Raw genomic sequence first — 23,736 nt, forward strand, 5'->3', positions numbered from 1 at the left:
TTCTGATTTTGAGTCTGAGAAGGAAGATGGTGATGATTTCATTGCAGCTTTGGCGACTCATGCAAGTAATGATGCCTGGTTAATTGACTCAGGTGCAGCTTTTCATATGACTTCCAATAGAGATTGATTTTCTGAATATGAATAATTTAATGGAGGTAAGGTGTACTCGGGTGATGATTCACATTTAGACATTGTTGGTCGAGGTAAAGTTAGAATCAGGTTTTCTGATGGTAGAATAAAAATGATCAATGGTGTGTTGCATATCCTTGGATTAAATGAAATATGTTATCTGTGAGCAAAATGATAGATGCGGGTGTGTAGGTAGTCTTTTTTGAAGCAGGATGTAAGATTATTAAGGGTGCTATGGTAATTTCTAGAGGTGCCAGGTTTGACACTTTGTATAAGCTAGAGGCATACACTATTGAGTGTAATGACACTTCTATAAAAAGTAAATATATGGACAATTCATCAGAAGATTTGAGGGTTTCACCTTCAACAGATGGACATGGCTTTTGAGTACCTAAGGGTGCTCTTTCTTCTGAAGCAAAGTTACCTGCAGAGAAGACTATGTTATGGCACCAGAGGCTTGGCCACATTGGAGAAAAGGAGTCTAAGGACCTTGAAAAATAAAAACCTTGTTGAAGGTTTGAATGATATGTGAGCATTGCATTTATGGAAAACAAAACCGTGTTTAGTTTAACTCGAGTTTTCAAAAAACTTGTGGTGTTTTGGATCTTATTCATTTTGATGTGTTTGGTCCTGCAGATGTTCCTTCGATTGGAAAATCCACATATTATGTTTCATTTATTGATGATTTTAGTAGAAGGACATGGGTATATTTTCTAAAGAGTAAATCTGAAGTTTTCAGTTGATTTAAAGAATTTAAAGCAATGGTTGAGTTGCAGACTAGAAAGAAAATTAAATGTTTGAGGACTGATAATGATGGTGAATTTTGTTCTAATGATTTTGATAGATTCTATAAAGACTGTGACATTAATAGATAGAAGACAACTCCGTATTCTCCACAAAAAAATGGAGTTGCAGAAAGAATGAACAGGACATTGATGGAGAAGGCTAGGAGCATTTCTAGTGGTGCTAGTCTAGAACAAAAGTTTTAGGCTAAAGTTGTTGCCACTGCTTGCTACCTGATTAATAGGCCTCCTACAACAACCCTTGTTGATAAACTGCCTATGGAAGCATGGTCGGGTCATAAGCCTTCATTGAGACATGTTAGATTTTTTGGTTGCGAGGCATATGCATACATGCCAAAGGAGAAGTAGATAAAGTTGGAGAACAAGGCTGTGAAATGTATCTTCATTGGGTACAATTATGGTGTGAAAGGATACAAGCTTTGGGACCCCATTACACAAAAGGTAATTCATAGTAGAAGTGTTATATTTAGATAAATTAAGTCTCTTTTTGTTACATTACAACCAGAATAGACTAAAAAGGAAGATGTGATTCAATTCCCTTCTATACCTGAAAGAGTTGAATCGAGACCCCTAGATAGGCAAGAAGTTGAGGAGAGCTCATCTAGCTCTTAATCTTTAGAAGAGGAGGAAGAACCTCCATATCATATTGTTCAAAGGACTACAAGACATAGACAACCACCTGAAAGGTATTCACCTAATGATTGGAGATGTATTTTTTCTTTGAATACTAATGTGGATGAACCAAAATCTGTAGAAGAGGCATTAGGTATGAATGATGCAGAATCCTAGAATATTGCTATGGAAGAAGAAATGACAACTTTGAAAAAGAATGATACATGGGATCTTGTACCATTGCTCGAAGGACGGAAACCTGTTGGTTGTAAATGGGTGTTCAAGAAAAAGATTGGTTTAGATGGAAGCATTGAGAAGTATAAAGCAAGGTTGGTTTCAAAAGGCTACTCTCAGGTTGAGGGTGTTGATTATGGTGAGATATTTTCTCCTGTTGCAAAAATGACATCCATTAGATTTTTGCTTTCTTTTGTTGCTGCTTATGATTTAGAGGTTGAGAAAATGGATGTGAAAACTGCTTTCCTTCATGGTGATTTGGAGGAGGATATTTATATGACACGGCCAGAGCATTATGTGGTGACAGGTAAAAGTAATTTGGTCTGTAAATTAAAAAAATCTTTGTATGGCCTCAAACAAAGTCCTAGGATGTGGTACTAGAAATTTGATACATATGTGTTGAGTTTGGGATTTGAATGTTCTAAATTGGATCACTGTGTTTATTATAAATCCGATGGTGATCATTTCATGTACATTGCATTGTATGTTGATGATATGTTATTCACTGGTAAACGGAAATGTGTGATTTCATAACTGAAGTCTTAGCTCACTGCTAAATTTGAAATCAAAGATCTTGGTGCAACCAAGAAAATTCTTGGGATGGAAATTAAAAGAGATAAAGTGAACATAAATCTATGGCTAGGATAGAGTAAGTATGTGTATTCAATGTTACAAAGGTTCAACATGCAAGATTGTAGACCATTTTGCGTTCCTTTTTTAGTTGGAATGAAAGTATCTTCTATAGATTGTCTTACATCCCCATCAAAGATTGAAGACATGAGAAGAGTGCCTTACCAAAGTACAATTGGAAGTTTGATGTATGCTATGGTTTGTACCAGACCAGACATTGCCCAAGCAGTGAGAGTTTTGTCCAGATATATGTCTAATCCTGGTAGAGTTCATTGGGATGCAGTCAAAAGAGTCTTCAGATATTTGAAGGGTACCTCAGAATATTCTGTGTTATCATGGTAGTTTAGTTGGAGAAGTGATTTCCCTTGATATTCATGGTTATGTGGATTCAAACTGGGTAGGTGATATTGATAGCAGAAGATCCACCAGTGCTTATGTGTTTACTTTATTTGGTGGCACAATTAGTTGGATGAGTAAGCAACAGGTTGTGGTTGCTTTGTCTACAACAAAAGAAGATTATATGGAAGCTACTCATGCTTATAAAGAAACCATTTGGCTTAGCAGACTGTGTTTAGATATTGGAATAAAACAAGGAGCAGTGATAGTTTATTGTGACAATTAGAGTGCAATCTGCCTAGCTAAGAACCTAACATTTCATACCCGGACCACATTGATGTTTAGTATCATTTTATCAGAGATAGTCGAAGATGGCAGGGTGAAGCTGGTTAAGATAGAAAATTTGATGAATGTTGCAGATTCTTTAACTAAGGTTGTGAGCACAGAGAAGTTTAGATGGTGTTTGGAGTCTATGAGCCTTATGGCCCCTAGCAATTAATTTACTATGTTGATACTCCCTTTTCTCTTGCAAGGTGTTTGACAAGTGGGAGAATGTTGGGAAAATGGTGTCTCAGCCTTGCATTTACACAAGGTTACTATTTATAGTAAGTTTTCATTTAAGCACAGAATGTTGTGAGATTCTCCCAAAAGCTTCTGGTTGGTTAGATAAGAATGTCACTAAAGTTTCATTGCAAGATCACATCTAGTTTTGAAGATATTAAAGTTTTCATTTTGGAGGGGTGCGATTAAAGGTTTAAACTTAATTTTGAGGACTTTAGACCCTCCGAGACACCCTAAAAAGTGGGCGTAAATGGCATAGCAATTTTTTAGGTGATAGAGAACTTCATGAGATTTCTAGCGCTTCAAACGGTTCGTCAATCAGACACACGGTTCACAAGTTATGGCCTCAGGAAGTTTGTACTCCTGAAATAGGAAATATAAATTGTATCATACACATAAATGAGCTATAAAAGGGAGGGACACGTGTTGATGTGTGTTTTAACACGTCATAGGGTATCTATATTGGAGATAAGGTCAGCTATACTTTATTGGGTAGTTTTAGCCCATGGTTTTGTAATACCATTTGACGGTTTCTTGTATTGTATCTCCTATATATGAGGTGCGTGAGATATAGGTTGTGTAAGAGTCTTATGGCTATTGAGTTACCTTTGAATCTCTGATTAGTGGTACTCCTGTGAAGAGATTTCTCTGCAAGTATATTATAATCTATAATTGATTACTAGATTTTTGTTCGAGTAGCTTTTTTAAAGTTGTCAATAATATAATATTTTATTATTAGAATTTAAAAAAAAAAATATTTTTTAGCAAGGATATCTTTGTCCAACAATTTCTTATTTAATATTTTAAAGAAAGTTCCATTTTTTGGAAAGATATATTTATCCATATCATTCTTATACTTTTTAAATAAACATAGATTTTTAAATATTGATAAAAATTATAGAGTTTAAAATAAAAAAATTAATTTAAAGTTTAAACAATGACTAAAATTATTTATATATAAAAAGTAAACAAGTGTTAATTCAAATTGCATGGATTTTTTTATCGACATAGGTTCCTCAATTAATTTTGTAAGTGTAATAAGCCTCTCATCGTAATTACGATGGACCATGTCAAAATATTTTAAAATGATTACTATGACATCTGATATCCAAATTGATAAATACAAAATTATCCAAGATTTGTACATCTCTCACCTTGTATGATTACTATTATAATGGAACTTTGTCATACATATGAATAAAATATGATTTTACGTGACTACTAAATTAGGTAAGAAAATATACCTCTCATGTCCACTTTAATAATTTAATTTTAAATTAATAAGAACTTAGATTGATTAATTGAGAATGAAATCGAATAATCGACAAAAGAATATATGTTAAAATTGATTAAATTTGGTTGGATTTACTTTGACTTTAATGTAATGTCAATCTTGATTATTTGGATGTTGACAAAGATTCTCTCTCTCTCTCTCTCTCTCTCTCTCTCTCTCTCTCTCTCTCTCTATTGCAAATATAACATAAGTCCATTAGTAATGGATCTTGATTATCTTCTTGATTTAGAGGTTTTGTTTTAGTTGTGTTTAGATCCCTATAAGTGGATGCATAGTTGATTTGAAGCTATCACTTCTCCATTTAGGCCCTTTTTGTACTAACATCATCATTTGCCAAATGGCCTACCAATTGACTTCATGTATTGCATGAATGTATGCACAAAATAGACTAAAATTTTCACTAATTGATCTTTCACACCTCTTTGACACACCTATTGCACACCAAAGTGCAATTGTTAGTTTAAGATTAATTGTGCTAGTATTGTAACATGCATTTAGTTAACCTAAATTCATTCACATACGAATATTTATTCTCTTGCAAATATACACAATTCATAAATAATGTTCATAATATTTGATGTATAAAACTTCATATAAATTTTTAAAACTTAAAAAAAGTTAATTCATAATAAATATTTTAAGACTTGTCACCTTTTGTAAATATTAAAGTATAAATTATAGTTATAGTATATATAGTCAATAAAGGACCTTGACAATATTTGACACAAAATTCTATATTAATTCAAGAATAAAAAATATCAATAATAAATATTTTAGACATTTATCATGCTTTGTACATTAAAAATTAAAAATTATAAAAAGAGATGAACTAACAATCAATATTAAAGACAATGGTTGTCTATGTCATGAATTGGAAAAAATAAAAAAGTGATATTTGTCACTTCTGTAAATAAACTAAATTGTAATAAAATATTAAACGTTTTAATCATTCATATTTTATACAAGTGATCTCCCAAGTTAGACTAGATGGTTGAGCCATTGAAAAATATGGATAATGATTATAGTTCAAACTTTGATTCAAATACTATGTCTCAACAAGACAAGACCACAAACCACAAAATCGTAATAATTGTTGATTCTCCACATTAAGAAACCAATATAAAATATTTTTTAATTAACATTTTTATCATTCTTAATATAAATATAACATTTAAAAATAAATAAAAAATAAATAGATAATATACCAATAATGATACAAATCTAGTAAAACTAGTTGAAAAAGCATATATTACTAACATAATCTAAAAATACTGCTGGGGACTAGAGATAAGAGTCACATGTATAATATGAGAACAAAATCAAATAATAAACTTCTTTTCTGAGCGTCACATCATTTGGTATAATGAGAGATTGCTGATTAGTGTTAGCAAGTGGGGAATCACTTTCTTGCAATTCAAGTGTCTGAATTCAATGGATCTTTTATTATTAAATGAAGATGGTTATGTGGCGTTTGTGACCCCCAAAGAGGTGAGAAGAACACATTTGGAAACAAATGTTTAATTTATTGTTATTATGTAAATGTTTTTGAAAAATATATTGGATAGTTATGTGGCATTTGTGATCTTCAAAGAGGTAAGAAGAACAAATTTGGAAACACATGTTTAATTTATTGTTATTATGTAAATGTTTTGAAAAGACATATTGGATGGTTATGTGGTGTTTGTGACCTCAAAGAGGTAAGAAGAATAAATTTGGAAACAAATGTTTAATTTATTGTCATTCTTATGTAAATGTTTTTTTAAAAAATATATTGGATAATTAACAATCATTTTTTATAAGAAAAAATAATTGCTAAAAACAAAGGATGAATAATGTAAACAATTAAATAATTAATATAATCAGAGTTTTGTGACTCGCCAAAACTCAGCGAGGGACCCAGACTTGTTGAATTTTGGCCGATTCATTTCATTTATAAACTCCACTATTAGCACTATTAACCTTTACAAATGAAATGAGCCGAGTTTGTCGAGTCTTGGCCGATCTTAGTCGTGAGTCCCGAGTCGAGTCGAGTCACCCTTGCTTTCTATGAATATAATATATATATTTATGCTTTTTTTATATTATTTACAAATATAAATTTCTATCATAATAATATAAACAATTAGTTTTAACATAATAATATATTTTTGTACCTTCTTTTCATATTATTTCAAAATAGAAAGTTCTTATCATTATTTTTGTAGGCTTATTCATAGGCTTTGCTCCGCAGGACTCCACTTCGGATGCCCAGCTCTTCTGTTCAAGTCGTTATCACAACCACAAACTGATTAAGACGTATCCAACACTAAATTGATAAGTGGCGCCTTGGCCGGCGTGGCTTGACGTTTATCCATTCTCCCTAGGTATGACCTATTCTAGGCCTTCGTGGATCTTCCATACCCTCCTTCCCTATATATATATTACCATTTCTTTCCCATAGTTTAACACTGCTTTACACTGATTAGCTTGATAATATTTGAATTTCACTCGTCAATTGAAGTGTGTGACAATGGCTATGGCGATGGCTAGCAAGAGAGCTGTTAAGTCTGCAGCACAGGCTTTTTCTCCACTCTCTTCCATCAGAGCATTGCATGTAAGTAATCATTGTAAGCTTTTTTTTCCCCAATTAGAAACTCGAAATGGCTGCTGAAATTTTTCTGAGTTTTGAAATTGAAGTGTGTGGGTGAAATTTTGATGAATTTTTTCAGAACTAAAGATGGATTGGGGGTTTTTTTTACTGAATTTCGTAAGTTTTGTGTTGGGTGGGCAAAATTCTGGAGAGCTACAAGTGCGTGTTGTGGTTTGAAGCAATTAGAGTTAAATTTTGTGATCAAGACTTTTGTTTTGATTGGGCTTAGATTTTTCTTTCTTTTAATATTATTTGTTTTACATCTAATTGTCATGGGCAGATATGGGTTTTGATTTTCTTGTATGTAGGACTAAGAGCTCTGGTTCTGCTATGAAAGGATTCTAATGGTCTGTATGTTCTGCGCTGACTTTTGTTTGTGGTCTTTTGTATAAGGAGCTCGTTTGAGTTGGATGATGTGCCAGACGAGAATCAGCTCCCGAAAATACATAAATAAAAAATAAATGTCATGGTTTCCCCCCCTTTTTAGTTTTTTTAATTGTGGTTGATCCATACTTGGATATACCCTGTAAAAAAATTTAACCATGTTTTTTTTTCCTATATTTTGGCATTAGTGAGTTTTCTAGCAATTATTTAGAGCTTTACACCTAATAGTCATAGGATAATGGTGATGATGATATGTTACTTTGACTTAGGTGGCCCTTTCTGAATGGAGCTTAATTCAAATGGATGTTTTGGCAATTCAGGATCATACGAAGATTGATAAAAATTATAAATTTTCATTATCTTTCTTCTTTTAAAGAATCTAACTCTGAAACCTATCACAATATTTTCTTTTCTTCCTGGTGATGGATCATAGAGAGTGATGCCAAAAGTAGATGTAGATGCAAAGAACTCAATACTATTTTCTTCCTGAATCATTAATCATTACGACTCAAAACTGTCTATTATTTTCATTTTAATTTTAGTTGATCTATAATTACGAGGATGCAACCTGTGAAAATTTTGTGATCATCTTTTGTCTTTCTTTCCCATGAATGTAGATATAGCACTGAGTAAATACTCTTTGATAGGTCCTGCAGATCAATTTAGTCTAAAAAGGCCTCTCTAATTTCAATGGAGCATACCCACAGGAGCTTGACCGTTGGTTGTTTCTGCAAAATTGCTCCAACTTGTCACTAGGCCAGTCACCATAAAATATCTGAAAACTTTGATACTGTCCAAAACCAACTTCTAAATTGAGCTTCTCCTCACAGACCGTCGGTGCATTTTGGGATTCTAGGCTTTCCTCTAGATTATTAGGTTGTGAGTTACGATTGCCTGTGCTTCTCCAATTTCTTTTCTTGATTTCTCTTCTCTTATTTCACATGCTTCTGGATAGTTCCCAATTTGGTTGTAGGACAACCCCATTATATATGTTATTTATCCTTTTCCTTTTTCATTCCCCAAGTATCTTTTGTATACCTACATATGGCTTAATTTGTACTGGTTTTAAGGATGGGCATATTGTGGGTCTAAACTTTATATCTGTTCTTGTTTCATTTCTGTGATCCCTAACTAATCTCCTTCTGTGTTTTGACCTACTGCGAGTCCAATACAGTCTGTACGTTGTGACCAGTTGGTATCTTGCCTTGGTATTACAAGATTAATGAAGTACTGATGTTATTTTTGTTTGCTTTTCTTCTAGTCTATCCGGTCTTATGTTGTTTGCCCTTGTTCACGACCTAGTAAGGGATCAGAGTTATAAGCACCTTGAATGATAAAATCATGGGTTGCCCTTTTCTCCTCGGATTCTGATTTTCATTGATCATGTCTTGCAGGCTCCTGCAGGACCTAATAAAATTGTTGGGGTCTTCTACAAGGCCAATGAATATGCTTCGCAGAATCCCAACTTCCTTGGCTGCGTGGAAAATTCTCTGGGTATAAAAGAATGGCTAGAATCGAATGGACATCAGTACATTGTAACTGATGACAAGGAAGGCCCCAACTGTGGTAAGTTCAATCATGCCAACTATTTCTTTTACTTTCTGCATTATATCAGTCTGCCTTATATAAAGATTAGCCTTAAGTTGTAATATCAATATGTACAACTACGGATGCCATTGAAAGTTATGATAAACCATTTTTACACATGTATGTAATTCACAAACTCTCTTCAAACTGTTGAAGCTTAACTGCTCTGTTTCTTTGTGCATTTATTTTTGTCATCAGCCTACAGGTTATCTGTGCAGGTGTAGTGAGCCTTACAAATTTAATTCAAGATCACCAGCTAGAGCTTTGAATTGTCACGTGATGGTGCTAACCTCCAGAGATAGATATCAATTTATATAAACTTGACAGTATAAAGTTAATGAAATGGATGACAAAACACCAAATTAGTTGTTAGCTTTTTGCATTTTATTTAGTTTTGATTGTAGTATTTTCATAAGATTCAATGGCAAGCTGCATATGTGGAGGGTTTGGCTTAGAAGCAATCCCTGATTTAAGTGTGCCCTGTTTCATTTCATCATAAGTAATGTGAATTCCTATGTCTACAACTGGGTACAGTGTTCACCCAGTTTTCTCGTTTTGATTGGGATAAGAAGCATATGTAGCTTTGGATCCTGTGAAATTTGGGATCATGTTCTCAACTTATACTTGAGTTTTCATCAATTTATCTTTATTTCTATATACTGGCTGTGGTATTTGAAGTTAAGGTTTTGTTTGCATTAACTGAATCCCTTTCTTTTTGCAAAGCTGGCTTACAAATTTTTAATGTATTTTATGTTTGTTTGCAGAGCTTGAAAAGCACATTCCTGACTTGCATGTTCTGATTACTACGCCTTTCCATCCAGCCTATGTGACCGCAGAGCGGATCAAGAAGGCAAAGAACTTACAACTTCTTCTCACAGCTGGTATAGGTTCTGACCATATTGATCTCAATGCTGCAGCAGAAGCTGGTTTGACTGTCGCAGAAGTTACAGGTACTAGTCTCATAATATCTGAACTCTATATTTATGTGCTGTTGACCAGGTCCATGAGAGAATTTCCAGTGTGTAACATTTGGTTCTATTTCTTTATAATTTAATTGTTGCTTTGTACTGAATTTTTCAGGAAGTAATGTGGTGTCAGTGGCAGAAGATGAACTCATGCGTATTCTCATATTGGTACGCAATTTCGTTCCTGGGTATAAGCAGATTGTTGAGGGCGACTGGAATGTAGCTGCTGTTTCATACAGGTCATATGATCTCGAAGGGAAAACTATAGGTACTGTTGGTGCTGGTCGAATCGGCAAAGAATTACTCAAAAGATTGAAGGTAGTATTATTGGGACATGTGTCTATTGCATTTTGAACACTTTCTTATATATTCCACTGATAAATGCAATATGTTTTGCTGAAAGTGAATGATGGCCCTTTGCAATTGACCTTTTTTGTGAATTTTCCTCCACAGCCCTTCAACTGTAAGCTTCTCTACCATGACCGTCTTTCAATTGGACCAGAGTTGGAAAAGGAAACAGGGGCAACTTGGGAGAAAAATCTTGATGATATGCTTCCTAAATGTGATGTAGTTGTCATCAACATGCCTCTTTCTGACAAGACTAGGTATGTTACTAAATTCATAATACAATATTGATTATCTCATTTATTCAGTCAGAGAAAACAAACTATATCTTCGTATGTGTGTGCATGACAATCTTATCTACTGGTTCCATTAGGGGAATGTTTGACAAGGAAAAAATTAGCAAAATGAAGAAGGGCGTTCTGATTGTGAACAATGCACGAGGTGCAATCATGGATGCTCAAGCAGTTGCTGATGCTTCTGCAAGTGGACATATTGGAGGTTCTTTGCAGTTCTTCAATCCCTTTCTATTTATGTTGTCTTAAATAATAAACACAAAATGCTTCATCAAACAATTCTTTTGCTTGCAAGGAGAGCAAAAATAAATTTCTATGTAGAGTATTTTAAGGTTGCAACAAAATCTTTATCCTAGGTGCCTTGGCAGTCAGTCCTCAGAATGTGGAGTCAATAAGAAAAGAGTTTGCAATACCTCAGCTGTTTGTTTCTGCTTGTGAGAATGGCTTAATCTTGAGAGTAGTGATAGTGGAGGAAGTTCCTGACATAAGGGAACCTTGCAATGCAGGTTATAGTGGAGATGTTTGGTTTCCCCAACCAGCTCCCAAAGATCATCCATGGCGCTCCATGCCCAACCATGCCATGACTCCTCATATATCTGGGACTACGATAGATGCTCAGGTGTGTGTGTTTTTGCTAAATTTGTTATTAATTTCAGCTCTTTGGTTTTTTACTAGTTTTTGGTTAAGGCAATTGTTTCATTAATTAAAAAACAAAAGAAGAGATATCCATCCTATTGCAACTTCCTCCATGGGATGAAGGTTCAATATTCTTATTCTTGTAATAACTAAAAATAGGCAGCAGTTCTCTGAGTTCGGGGATGGGGATGGTTTAAGTTTTTACCTGGATATTGTGGATTGTGGGGAGATGGCTACTGAAAAACTATATAATGTTTATTCTTTTAAGTAAAAGAAGCTGAAATGTATTTGTTTTTAGTTTAATTTACTTCAAAACATATATGTAATATCTGTAGAATTTTAATTTTTTTTGTGATTCTACAATACAAGGACTAGGAATCGTTGTTATAGAACTGATTGCAAATCATGTAGAAAAACAGTTGAATAAACAATCTATTTTGTAGAAGGAAGGAAGTATGTTTGACGAGTCACAATGTGGACTGGTTTGGGAAAGTTGAGATTTTAAATGGTAGTTTATATTTTAAATGGTATTTCTTGTACACTGTAGGTTTCCAAACTAAAAAAGATATGCTTTTTTATTTTGTTTATCAAAAGTGATTTTATTTGGTTGTAGCATATGGTGTATGGAATGCTCAAGGGACCTTCTGCATCCTGTAGATGACAGGGCGTCCCTAGGTGTCTCCTAATAAAATGGATGTCCCTGTTCTTTCCTTTTTAACAGTGTACTGGAGTGTAACATGGTTTTCACCTGAACCCTCAAGGACACTCCCTCATGGAAAGTGAAAATATCTCTTCTGAATATGAAGATAATAGGAAGTTTTGACTAAATAAATGTGTTTGCAGATAAGGTATGCAGCAGGAACGAAGGATATGCTGGACAAATACTTCAAGGGTGAAGATTTTCCTTCACAAAACTATATGGTCAAGGATGGAAAGCTAGCCAGCCAGTATCTATAAGGATATCTCGTTAAGTCAGAATTAGCTATAGTTTTTCACATTTGGGACTGGTTAATTCTGAACCACGAGCAAGAACTGGTACAAAAATATTGATCAGCAATTCAGTTTCAGCCTTAATAAAACAAGGATCTCAAGTTTTTGCAGTCATACATTGCAGAGACTAGTAGTGCCTAGAATAATGCACTAGGAAATAATTTGAAGGTGGTATGAAGCTTTCATCTAGTTGTCTAATTCAGGATAACCTGAAATAAGAGCCATGTGCTAACGAGACCCTACTTTTTGCTGCTGGTAATGAGTTGATTTGATTTATATATCATACTGCTCTTGCATTGCCATTTATTTCATAGAATGAGGAATGCGGCTTTCTCACTGTAAGGTATTTGTGTTTATTTGCTAAGTGAGGAATACATTTCTTTGGCTTCAAGTATTGAATTTGTCAGGCTTACTTCTGTTCGTATGATTAATATATCTGTCAAATTCTCAACCTCAGGTTTTAAGTTTTGGCAAATTTCAGCTGTGTTATATCTTATATACTGTCTGTTATATTGGCGATGGATGCCTTGATGTTTAAAGCTGTTTATTTGGTCCTATGATGTATGGATGCAGCATGATTAAGTTCCTAAGATCTTTATTTTGTCATATATTACTATGTATTGCTTGAATTCTTCATGGCACCCGTGTCTCAGTCCATGTGTGTGATGTGCAAAATGCATTTATTATTGTTCCCCTCTGGTTAATATGAACAGTTATTCATCTAGCATCAAATTAGGTCAGGTTCTTTACCCGGGACAAACATCCCCACTTCAGCAGTGCCCACAAAAACAGAACTTAATTTAATGGGTAATATGATGGATAAATGGTACCTCGACATTTAGTATTTTGATTTAGAATTAGAATTTTCTATTGGATCGACTTTTACCCTTTCAGATGACATGATTGGAACACAGTGTCCATTCATACTATTAATGTGTGTCAAGTTCCTAGTGTTGATCTTCATGTACATGGGTATTATTTGCTTATGGGGTGTTTATGGTTTTTGTGTTGTGGCTGTTGTAACAGTGATGGATATCTTGATGTGAAGGCAGAGGCCTTTTTTTATTTCACTATCAAAATAAGGCGTTAATTTGGCGTGTCCTAACTTTGAGTTGCATGCGAATTCTGGAGTCAGCATGCACTCACAAATATACATGTAAAGTTTTAGGCACTTAAGGATATCATCATCAGGTCTGTGTAAAGTATTAGATCTTGTGAATATGTGATCATGTGTGTTTTCCTTCAAGGTATTTTTTTAATAAGATGTGTCTATAGCATTTGTAAACACCATATAAACACAGGAACATTAGTGATCAGATATGCCCTTTCCTCTGTCTTCCCCTTTTCCATTAATTGGTTGTATTTGTAGGATACAAGGAATTGTTGGAAAAGGAAAAAAACAGTAAAACATAATCAAAGCATATAATCATATAGCAATATATGTATCTAACAATGATTGTAGAGATTGTAAGCACATGGGTAGGAGATTGTATTAGTGAATAAGAATGTTGTTGCTAATATAGACAACATATTGGTGGTGTGGCCCATGGTGGCTTGCTAATGCCTGCATAAATACTTAAAGGCTTAAAGGCTTTAGGATAGGCATGTGCACTAGAATGCAACATCCAAAAGTATCGAACACAAAGTTTAGTAAGGCTAGCAACTCTCTAGTAGGTCCCAAAATAAGGAATGGAGCAATTAAAAGAGCTAATGGCTCACATATAGAAAGGAGAGTGCTCAACGGAATACTTCCAAATGTAGTGGCTCAAATGAGCATAATAATATAATTTGTAATTGTGAGGACTTGAATAAGAGGTCCCATATGGGCAATACAATGCAATAAGGTACAATAGTGTGTAAAAGGAGGAAGGTCAATGCCCCCCATGTTGAACAATATGTTAATAGTAGTACCAATGTAAAGGTCAGATACATGATGCTCCCTATGTTCAAAGCTATGTGTGGTTGATAATGACATAAATGTAGTGATATAGGTGTATACAAAGTTGTTGCAAGTATTCTATACTATGCTACATGTATCTTGGAGATTGTTGTTGGTGTTTTATAGCATGTTAGGTAATATTGGTGATTGTTGTGGGCATTTGGAAGATGCTACAAGTATTGAGAAGTTTCTACAAGTATGTTAGACACTTATAGGTTCCATTTAGATTAGTGTAAGCAATTTGATAGCATGCTATAGGTCTTTGGACACAAGTCATGAGATGGTTTGATTTGTTCATGTGACTATCATTTCTTTCAACAATAGAGTCAATTTCCAAATGGATAAAAAGTGATTTATTGTGATATGTTTTTAGTCATTGTTCCAATTGTTGGTTAGTTAACTTCCTAAAGGGCTGTGTTGTTGCCTTTTATATCTTTACAATTTTAGGACAATTAATAATTGTATTTTGGTGGTTTCTCTCTTATTCTTGTTACAATTATTTATTTTCCTTGGTATGGTATTAATGATATTCTTTGAAAGAATTATCTTCTTTGTTGGGAACTATTTCTTTGTTGGATCAGTCCACACCTTAAAACAAATTATTAATAATTCTTTAAACTTCAAAGCACAATTAAATTATCTTTGGAACTATGAAACATGAAAGCACAAACCACAACACACACAAGAACATCGGATTTGTGTGGAAACCATAAGAGGGAAAAAACCATGGTGAAAATCACACTCACAATATGAATAATTGTTTACAATGTTTTAGGCTCAAGGTAAAGGAGATCACTACACCTGCTTGGACTTGCAAAACTAAGGCAAGCAACCTTAGGGAAAGATGCAAAAGACTTGCATTGCTGAAGTGCATTGTTCTAGAGCAAGATACAAAGAACCGCACACGCTACCAAAAGACACTATCTTGCAATAGGTATAGGGAATAATGAATTGTAATGAACAAAATCTCTTGATCATGAAACTATCCTTGAACACTGTGTCAAGCGAACAATATCATAGCAAACATCTTTGTCTTCATTTACTTTCTCAACACACTATCGTACTAAAGATATAATCATCAAAGCTCATCAAAAACTGAAATTCACAATTTTGCTACTTGCATATAATTCACATCCAACAAGTCACACATCCACACTTTCATTATACAAGATTATACATTGAAACCCTCAACTAGGTCAACCACAAATAGAGTATATATAAATCACATAAAGTCGGCCGCTTGGACCAAAAATACGTAATGCAGTCCACTCCAAGAGATAAAGGGGACCCAAATACATCACAATGCATCTTTCTAAGCCAGTTCCAACAAACCGCACATGTTAGAATATCCACCAAAGTAGGCATCGACTTTAGCATGTGGAACAACAATGAAACACATTAACCCGTCGACCCAAAAATATCACCCAATGCAAAATACTCAATGAGGATCTACACATGCCACTATGAGACCCATATCAACATCCTAATTCAACCTCCAAAGCATATCCAAACCAAAAAGGTATGATCCAGATAAGATACACCACCTGAGTCAGCTAGAGACCAACATAGCCGACAACACTAAACACAAAACAACGTAACTTCACTTGCCAATCAATTCAACGCTAGAAATATGACTTGGAACATTGCACAAAACTGTATGAAAATGTCCTCCAAGCCGCAACACTTAAAACAACATAGCAGAGCGTTCTCTGAACCGGTTCTAACAGACAACCTCATTGTCAGCAAACCACCACAACCAACTACATCATCTGAGCAATTGAGAACCTAAAATCATGATAGTACAACATCCACAAAATGTAGAAATTATATCCAGAACTGCAAGCCATCATCATCAAGAACTGAAGGAATGCAGAGCATTCTTCCATAAAAGATTAAATACTCTTTCCTGCATATTGTAACTTCCAATACTCTAGCCTTTTGGAAACACCTCATACTTACTCAACATCACCACTAGACAATATAACAACAATTGAACACTTATTTTCGGGCCAACTACAACATTGACACAACTGAACAATTGCAACTACCTGATGCACGGGCATCCCTAGTTCTTGGCAATCTTGCATCAACCAAAACATTTCTTTCAGTTTGTTTTTAGTTTTGCGGTTTTAGAATTTCTTTTTGCATTTTATTGCATTTGCTCATCGGATCTTGCAGAGTTGGATTTTGTTTGTAAACTTGATTATCTTCCTTATTCCTGAACCACGGGACGCTTGGATCATTTTCTGACAAGTTATCACTTTCGAATTCCGAGACAGATTTCTAGCTTAGAACACCAGAACTGCTTGGACCTATTTGCTATTGGCGAATCTTGTGGGTCCTTTCCATAGCTTGCGGAACTCTAGTTAGTTGTTTCCAACATTCCTTGGCATGTGGCCGACCTTCCCTCTGATCTACACTTCTTCCTTTGGATTTTCCAGAGGACTTTCATTGGCGGAGGCCAACCTAGTGGTTTTACACGTTTCATCATGTTCATCGTTGTTTGATTCTTCTTGGGTCGACTGGATCCCTCTAGACCATATAAATCAATGTAATTTAGCTTGTAGTAGCAATTTGTTAGAACGAGAAAGATCTATCTTGAGGTTAAGAGGTTCGGTATTGACCGAGACTGTAATTGAGCATGTTTGTATCAGACCAGTAAGTCGAATCTTGTAGCCCACATGTTGTCAGCAGATTGTAAACAATTTTCATGATATAATCAATCATTTATGCATTGCCTCCATCATCTTGTCTTGCTTTCGTTGTGTTTACTCTTGTTGCACGGTTCAGATAGATCTCATTGAGGTCCCTTCTAACCGTGACTGCACCAAGTGGTATCAGAGCAAGATTTTGTTTTGGAGATTGCGTTGTCCTGAAGATTTTTGTTGTGGGGTGGCGGATTGTGGATCCGACCTGCAGTTGCAGAGGACTGGTGTGAAGATGGCACAAAGAGGAGATAGGAATGGTGGAGTGTGTGGGAATGCACACCCTACTGTGATGTAAATGTTGAGAGGAATTGCAGCCTGGTTGAAAGTTGTTGAAACAACCCAGAGAAGAGGTCAACATATTAAAGATGTGAGCGAAGATGAAGAAGAAGCACCAACAGAACAAGTAGCAAACCCACCAGCGATTGATCCAGATGAAGAGAGGTTCTTAATGGTTTTGAGTAGGGCGAACACCAAACCACATTTTACCCCACCAGAGTATGATGGTAAGTTGGATTTGGATGAATTAATGGATTGGATCTCGGAGATGGAGAATTATTTTGATTTTTAGAACACCGTGGAAGAAAGAAAGGTGAAATATGCTTGCACTAGGTTGAAAGGTCATGCATCTCTTTGGTGGGAACATTTACAAGTTGATAGATAGAGAAGAGGCAAAGAGAATATCAAATCATGGGAGCGGATGGTTGCCAAGTTGAAATCGAAGTTTATGTCGGTTGATTACCAAGTAAATATGTTTTGAAAGTTGCAGAACCTGAAGCAGAATGAATCAAGTGTGAAGAAGTATACTGAAGTATTCTACACGTTGAATATCAGATCCAGACATATCGATGATGAGATTGAACAAGTTGTGAGATATTTGAATGGATTGCAGATGTCTATACAAGATGAACTCAGTTTGATCAAGTTGCAGAGTGTTGAAGAAGCTTACCAATATGCCTTGAAAGAAGAAGGGAAGTTGAACAAAAGACTTGAGTAGAGACAGAAAGGTAGAGGTGGAAGGTTTTTAGGAGGAAGATTTCAAGGAGGAAGAGGAACCTGTACAGATCAGAACAAGGACAAGGAAGTAAGCAAATATGGTAGTTCATACCGAAAGGATGACAAAAATTTCTACCGAAGAAGAAAACTTGATAGTTACCGGAATGAACGTTATAGAAGGGATGACAAAAGACAAGATAAGAGAGTGTTTAGAGGAACTTTCTTTAAGTGTGGAGGAGAAGGACATCGCGATTTTGAGTGTAAGAAGATAGAGAACATTGGTAGAAGAAGACCCTGTTGGATCAGCTAACAAACCAGAAGATGGAGAATTGTTGATGATGAGAAGAGCTGTGTGTCATACCAAAGAGGATGAAGAACCCTTGCAAAGGAGAAATTTGTTCGAGACCAAATGTAAGGTATCCGGTAAGTGCTCTAAAGTAGTTATTGATAGTGGTAGTTCAAATAATCTTGTTTCAGAAGAGATGGTGAATAAATTGAAGTTGGAAAGATTGAGACACCCTAAGCCTTACCAAATAGTATGGATTCAAGATGATCGTAAGTTGTTAGTACGTGAGCAATTCTTGGTAAAATTGAAAATTGGAAATTATCATGATGAAGTTTTGTGTGATATTATGCCTATGGATATCTATCACATTTTGTTAGGAAGACCTTGACAGTTTGATAGATAGGCAATACATGATGGAAGAAAGAACATATACACTATTGTCGCAAATGGGATGAAACAAACCTTGTTACCCTTGGAGGAGCCCTTGAAGAGTGAAGTCTGTATGAATGCTAGAATCTGTTTGGTGGATGGAAGGAAATTCCTAGATGGAATGAGACATGAGAACGTGTGTTTTGCCTTAGTTCCTAAGAAGACTAAGAACCCAGAGCATGAAGAACAACCAAAGGAGATAAAAGAGTTGCTGATAGAGTATAAATATATCATTTCAGATAATGTGCCTAATGGATTACCACCTATGAGAGGTATCAATCATTCCATGGACCTGATTCCCAGAGCTAGTTTGCCTAACAAAGCTGCACATCGGATGACATCGACAAAGAATGAAGAGTTGAATAAACAAGTGCAAGAATTGTTGAAGAAAGGTTTGATCCAAGAAAGTTTGAGTCCTTGTGCAGTTCCAGCCATGTTAGCACCTAAGAAGAATGGAGAATGGAGGATGTGTACCAATTCGATAGCAATAAACAAGATCACAGTGAAGTACCAATTTCCTTTGCCTAGGATGGATGACATAATGGATTACTTGAGTGGAGCCTAATACTACACAAAGATAGACTTGAAGAGTGAATATCATAAGATCATAATCAGAGAAGGAGATGAGTGGAAGACAACATTTAAGACAAATGAAAGATTGTATGAATGGTTGGTAATGCCTTTTGGGTTGACTAATGCGCCAAGTACTTTCATGAAGTTGATGAATGAGGTATTGAAGAAATTCTTGGGTAAGTTTGTTATTGTGTATTTGGATGACATTCTAATTTTCAGTAAAATAAAAGACCTGAGTATTTGCTGCATTAAAGACAAGTTTTGCAGAGGTTGAGAGAAGATAAGTTGCTAATAAATCTTAAGAAGTGCAGTTTCATGAAGGAAGAGTTAGTCTATTTGGGATTTGTGATATCTGCGGATGAATTGAAGATGGACCCTAAGAAGGTAAAAGCAATTGTTGAATGTCCTACACCGGAAAGCATTGGAGAAGTTAGATCATTTCATGGATTGGCTAGTTTCTACATAATTTTATCAGAAATTCCAGTTTAGTTTGTATTCCTATGACTGAGACAATGAGAGGAGATATGAAAGAATTCAAGTGGACAACCGAAGAAAATAAGAGTTTTGAATTGTTGAAGCAGAAGGTGACTGAGCATCCTGTTTTAGCTTTACCAGATTTCAACAAAGTATTTCAAGTAGACTGTGATGCAAGTGGGAATGCAATTGGAGCCATGTTGAGTCAGGAAGGAAGAGAAGTAGCTTATTTCAGTGAAAAGTTGAATGATGCCATGAGGATATATCTAGTGTATGATCAAGAATTTGATGCCATAGTTCAAGCCTTGAAGAAGTGGAGACAATACCTATTGCCTAATGAGTTTGTGTTGTATACCGATCATCAAGCCTTGCAATATTTGAACAGTCAAAGTAAGTTGAATCAGAGACATATGAGATGGGTAGAGTTCTTGTAGAGTTACATCTTTGTGTTGAAGCATAGGAGTAGAAATTCAAACAAAGTTGCTAATGTATTGAGTAGAAGAAAAAGTTTGCTGACTGAGATGAGAGTGACAGTGTTAGGATTTGAGGAATTGAATACCTTGTATGATGATGACCAAGATTTTGCAGAACCTTGGAAAGCATGTAGAGCACCGGTTATGGTAGATAGAAGTAAGTGGTTGGATTATTTTATTCTAGATGGGATGCTATTATGAGGTGTTCAGTTGTGCATACCTAAGATTTTTGTGAGGGAGAATCTGATAAAGGAGAAGCATAGTGGAGTATTATCCGGACACCTTGGTATTGACAAAACAATAGCATTGGTGAGTGAACATTACTTTTGGCCTCAGATTCATAAGGACGTCGAGAAATTTGTGCAGAGTTGTAGAGTTTGTCAAGTTGCAAAAGGTAGTAGTTACAATGTGGGATTGTATAAGACTTTGACAGTTCCAGAGAGACCTTGGGAGGATATAAGAATGGATTTCCTACTTGGATTGCCTAAGACACAGAGAGTGAATGATTCTACATTTGTGGTGGTGGATAGATTCTCAAAGATGGCTCATTTCATACCTTGTAGGAAGACATCAGATGCAGTGCATATAGCTGACTTATTTTTCAAGAAAGTGGCGAGATTACATGGATTACCTAAGAGCATAGTTTCAAACGGCAATACTAAGTTTGTTGGTTATTTTTGGAGGACACTTTGGAAGAAGATGAAGATATATTTGAAATTCAATTCTACTTTTCACCCACAGATTGATGGACAGATAGAGGTAGTAAACAAGAGTTTGGGAAATTTGTTGAGATGCTTAGTTGGGGAGAAAACCGAAAGCTGGGATTTGATTCTTGCACAAGAAGAGTTTGCCTACAACAATTCAGTGAACAAGAGTACTAGAAGAACACCTTTTGAGATTGTTACTGGAGCACACCCTAGAGGTATATCAGAATTGAGGGATATCAGTAATGAAGACAAGCATAGTGCAGAAGCAGAAGAATTTGCAGATCACATGAAGGCCTTGCATATTCAGGTTAAACAATTGGAGGATATGAACAACAAGTATAAGGAGAAAGCAGACGAGAAGAGAAGACATAAGGAATTTGAAGTTGGCGATGAAGTGATGGTGTACTCGAGAAAAGAAATATTTCCAGTCGGAACCTATAACAAGTTGCAAATGAGAAAGTTTGGACTATGCAAGATCTTGAGGAAATTCAGTGCTAGAAATGCATATGAAGTGGAGCTATTGGATAGTTTGAATATTTCACCTATATTCAACATTGCAGTTCTACACCAGTATCATGAATCATAATTCAGTATTGCAGACTTGGAGAAGAAGTTGCCCCGAAAGGAACCAAAGCAGATTGAAGGTATTTTGGACAGTAGGATTGGGCGTAGTACCTGGAGAAGTTAGTACAAGGAATATCTTGTGAAATGGAAGGACAGACCATCTCAAGATTCATCTCGAATCCCTTAGGAAGAGGTGGACCACCTTGTTTTTCCTCTAACCCCAGCAAAGTGAGGGACTCACTTTTTTTAAACAAACCCCGATGTCTGATGCAGGAGCATCCCCAGTTCTTGGCAATCTTGCATCAACCAAAACATTTCTTTCAATTTGTTTTCTGTTTTGTAGTTTTAGCATTTCTCTCTGCATTTTCTTTCTTTTGCTCACCAAATCTTGCAGAGATGGATTTTGCTTGTAAACTTGATTATCTTTCTTATTCCTAAACAACAAGACATTTGGATAATTTTCTGGTAAGTTATCACTTCCGGATTCTAAGATAGATTTATGGCTTAGAACACTGGAACTACTTGGACCTATTTGCTATTGACGAATCTTGCAAATCCTTTCCATAATTTTCAGATCTCCTGTTTGTTGTTTCCAGCATTCCTTGGCATGTGGCCGACATTCCCTCTAATCTGCCCTTCTTCCTTTGGATTTTCTAGAGGATTTTCATTGACAAAGGTTGACCTGGTGGTTTTACACGTTTCATCATGTTCATCGTTGTTTGATTCTTCTTGGGCCGACCAGATCCCTCTAGACCATATAAATCAATTTAATTTAGCTTGTAGTAGCAAGTTGTTAGAACGAGAAAGATATATCTTGAGGTTAAGTGGTCCGATATTGACCGAGACTGTAATTGATCATGTTTGTATCAGGCCAGTAAGCCAAATCTTGTAGCCCGCATGTTGTCGGCAGATTGCAAACAATTTTCATGATATAATCAATCAGTTCTGCATTTCCTCCATCATCTTGTTTTGCTTTCATTGTGTTTACTCTTATTGCACGGTCTAGATAGATCTCATTGAGGTCCCTTCTAACCGTTACTGCACCATTACCAAACATAGTGACATCAATGACAACACCAAACAGGATGACATCAATGACAACATACACAACACAACTCAAGTTTCCAACAATCTCCCCCTTTTTCATTGATGGTAACACTTGTACCACCAATCAACAATAAACTCACTCCAACAATATCTCTTTCCCTCTTACTATATCTCTCTCCCTCTTTGACATCAAGGACAAAGGCCATAATGGTGAAAACAATAACTCTCTCCCCAATTGTAAAATGTAAAACTCTAATAATTGCAACACTCCCTCTGACAGGGATAATCACAACCTCCATTTCTCCCCCTGAGAGAAAACACCACATTAATCTAGGTGACAAAAGATAAACTTTGATTCTCCCCCTAGAAAGATGCACCACTTCTATACATCTAGTTTGAAGAAGGGGAAATAACCCCTAAATTATGTGTTAGATACTTAAAGGTATCCTTCACTAGTGCCTTGGTAAAGATGTCTGCAATTTGATCCTTTGTAGGCACATACATCCAATTTTACTTCCTTCTCTATAACTTTCTCACTTAGGAAATGATACCAGATAGAAATGTGTTTAGTCCTTGAATGCATTATCTGATTCATTGAAATGTTAATTGCACATGTATTGTCACACATGTAATAGGAATTGCTTCATCATATAACATCTTAATATCTTTAAGAGTTTTCTTCATCTATATGACCTGAGTGCAACAAAATTCTATTGCAATATATTACATCTCTGCAATAGATAATGATACCGAAACCTGCTTTTTTCTTAGCCAAGAGACTGATCTGTCTCCCAAGAAAAATGCACCACCACTGGTACTTTTTTCTATCATCAACACATCTAGTCCAATTAGCATATGTATATGATTTTAAAGTGAAATCATCATTCTTATTGTACCGCAAACCAAAATTTGGAGTTTCTTTCAAACATTTGAATATTCTTTTTATTGCTTGATCATGAGATTGCTTTGGATTAGCTTGATATCTAGAAACCAATTAGACAACATGCATAATATCCGGTCTTGAAGTAGTCAAATATAACAAATCCTACAATCATAGACCCATATTGTTTCTAATCAACTTCTAGAGAAACATCATCCTTACCATTACCCTCCTC

The 23,736-nt window shown here is 35.4% G+C and overlaps 1 protein-coding gene across 2 annotated transcripts; it reads left to right on the forward strand.

The window, feature by feature from the left end:
* Window positions 1-6,945: 6,945 nt before the first annotated feature.
* On the forward strand, window positions 6,946-12,879 carry LOC131054349 (formate dehydrogenase, chloroplastic/mitochondrial). 2 transcript variants are annotated; one of them, XM_057988835.2, is made up of 8 exons: window positions 6,946-7,192; window positions 9,007-9,178; window positions 9,964-10,149; window positions 10,280-10,482; window positions 10,618-10,769; window positions 10,883-11,007; window positions 11,309-11,421; window positions 12,282-12,879. In XM_057988835.2, exons 1-8 carry the CDS (start codon window positions 7,109-7,111, stop codon window positions 12,393-12,395), a joined length of 1,149 nt encoding a protein of 382 aa, XP_057844818.1. In that variant the 5' UTR covers window positions 6,946-7,108; the 3' UTR covers window positions 12,396-12,879. The 2 variants fall into 2 exon arrangements, with proteins under 2 accessions (XP_057844818.1, XP_057844819.2); XM_057988836.2 differs by lacking the exon at window positions 6,946-7,192 and adding an exon at window positions 8,037-8,066.
* The last annotated feature ends 10,857 nt before the right edge of the window (window positions 12,880-23,736 follow it).

This window comes from Cryptomeria japonica, chromosome 3 (genome assembly GCF_030272615.1).
Source record: "Cryptomeria japonica chromosome 3, Sugi_1.0, whole genome shotgun sequence".
In the NCBI taxonomy this organism is placed as follows: Eukaryota; Viridiplantae; Streptophyta; class Pinopsida; order Cupressales; family Cupressaceae; genus Cryptomeria; species Cryptomeria japonica.

Coding starts and splice junctions, on each gene's coding strand:
- LOC131054349 (XM_057988835.2), top strand. CDS start 7,109: ATGGCTATGGCGATGGCTAGCAAGAGAGCTGTTAAGTCTGCAGCACAG. Junction 9,179..9,963: donor CAAGGAAGGCCCCAACTGTG/GTAAGTTCAATC, acceptor GTTTGTTTGCAG/AGCTTGAAAAGCACATTCCT. Junction 10,150..10,279: donor GACTGTCGCAGAAGTTACAG/GTACTAGTCTCA, acceptor TGAATTTTTCAG/GAAGTAATGTGGTGTCAGTG.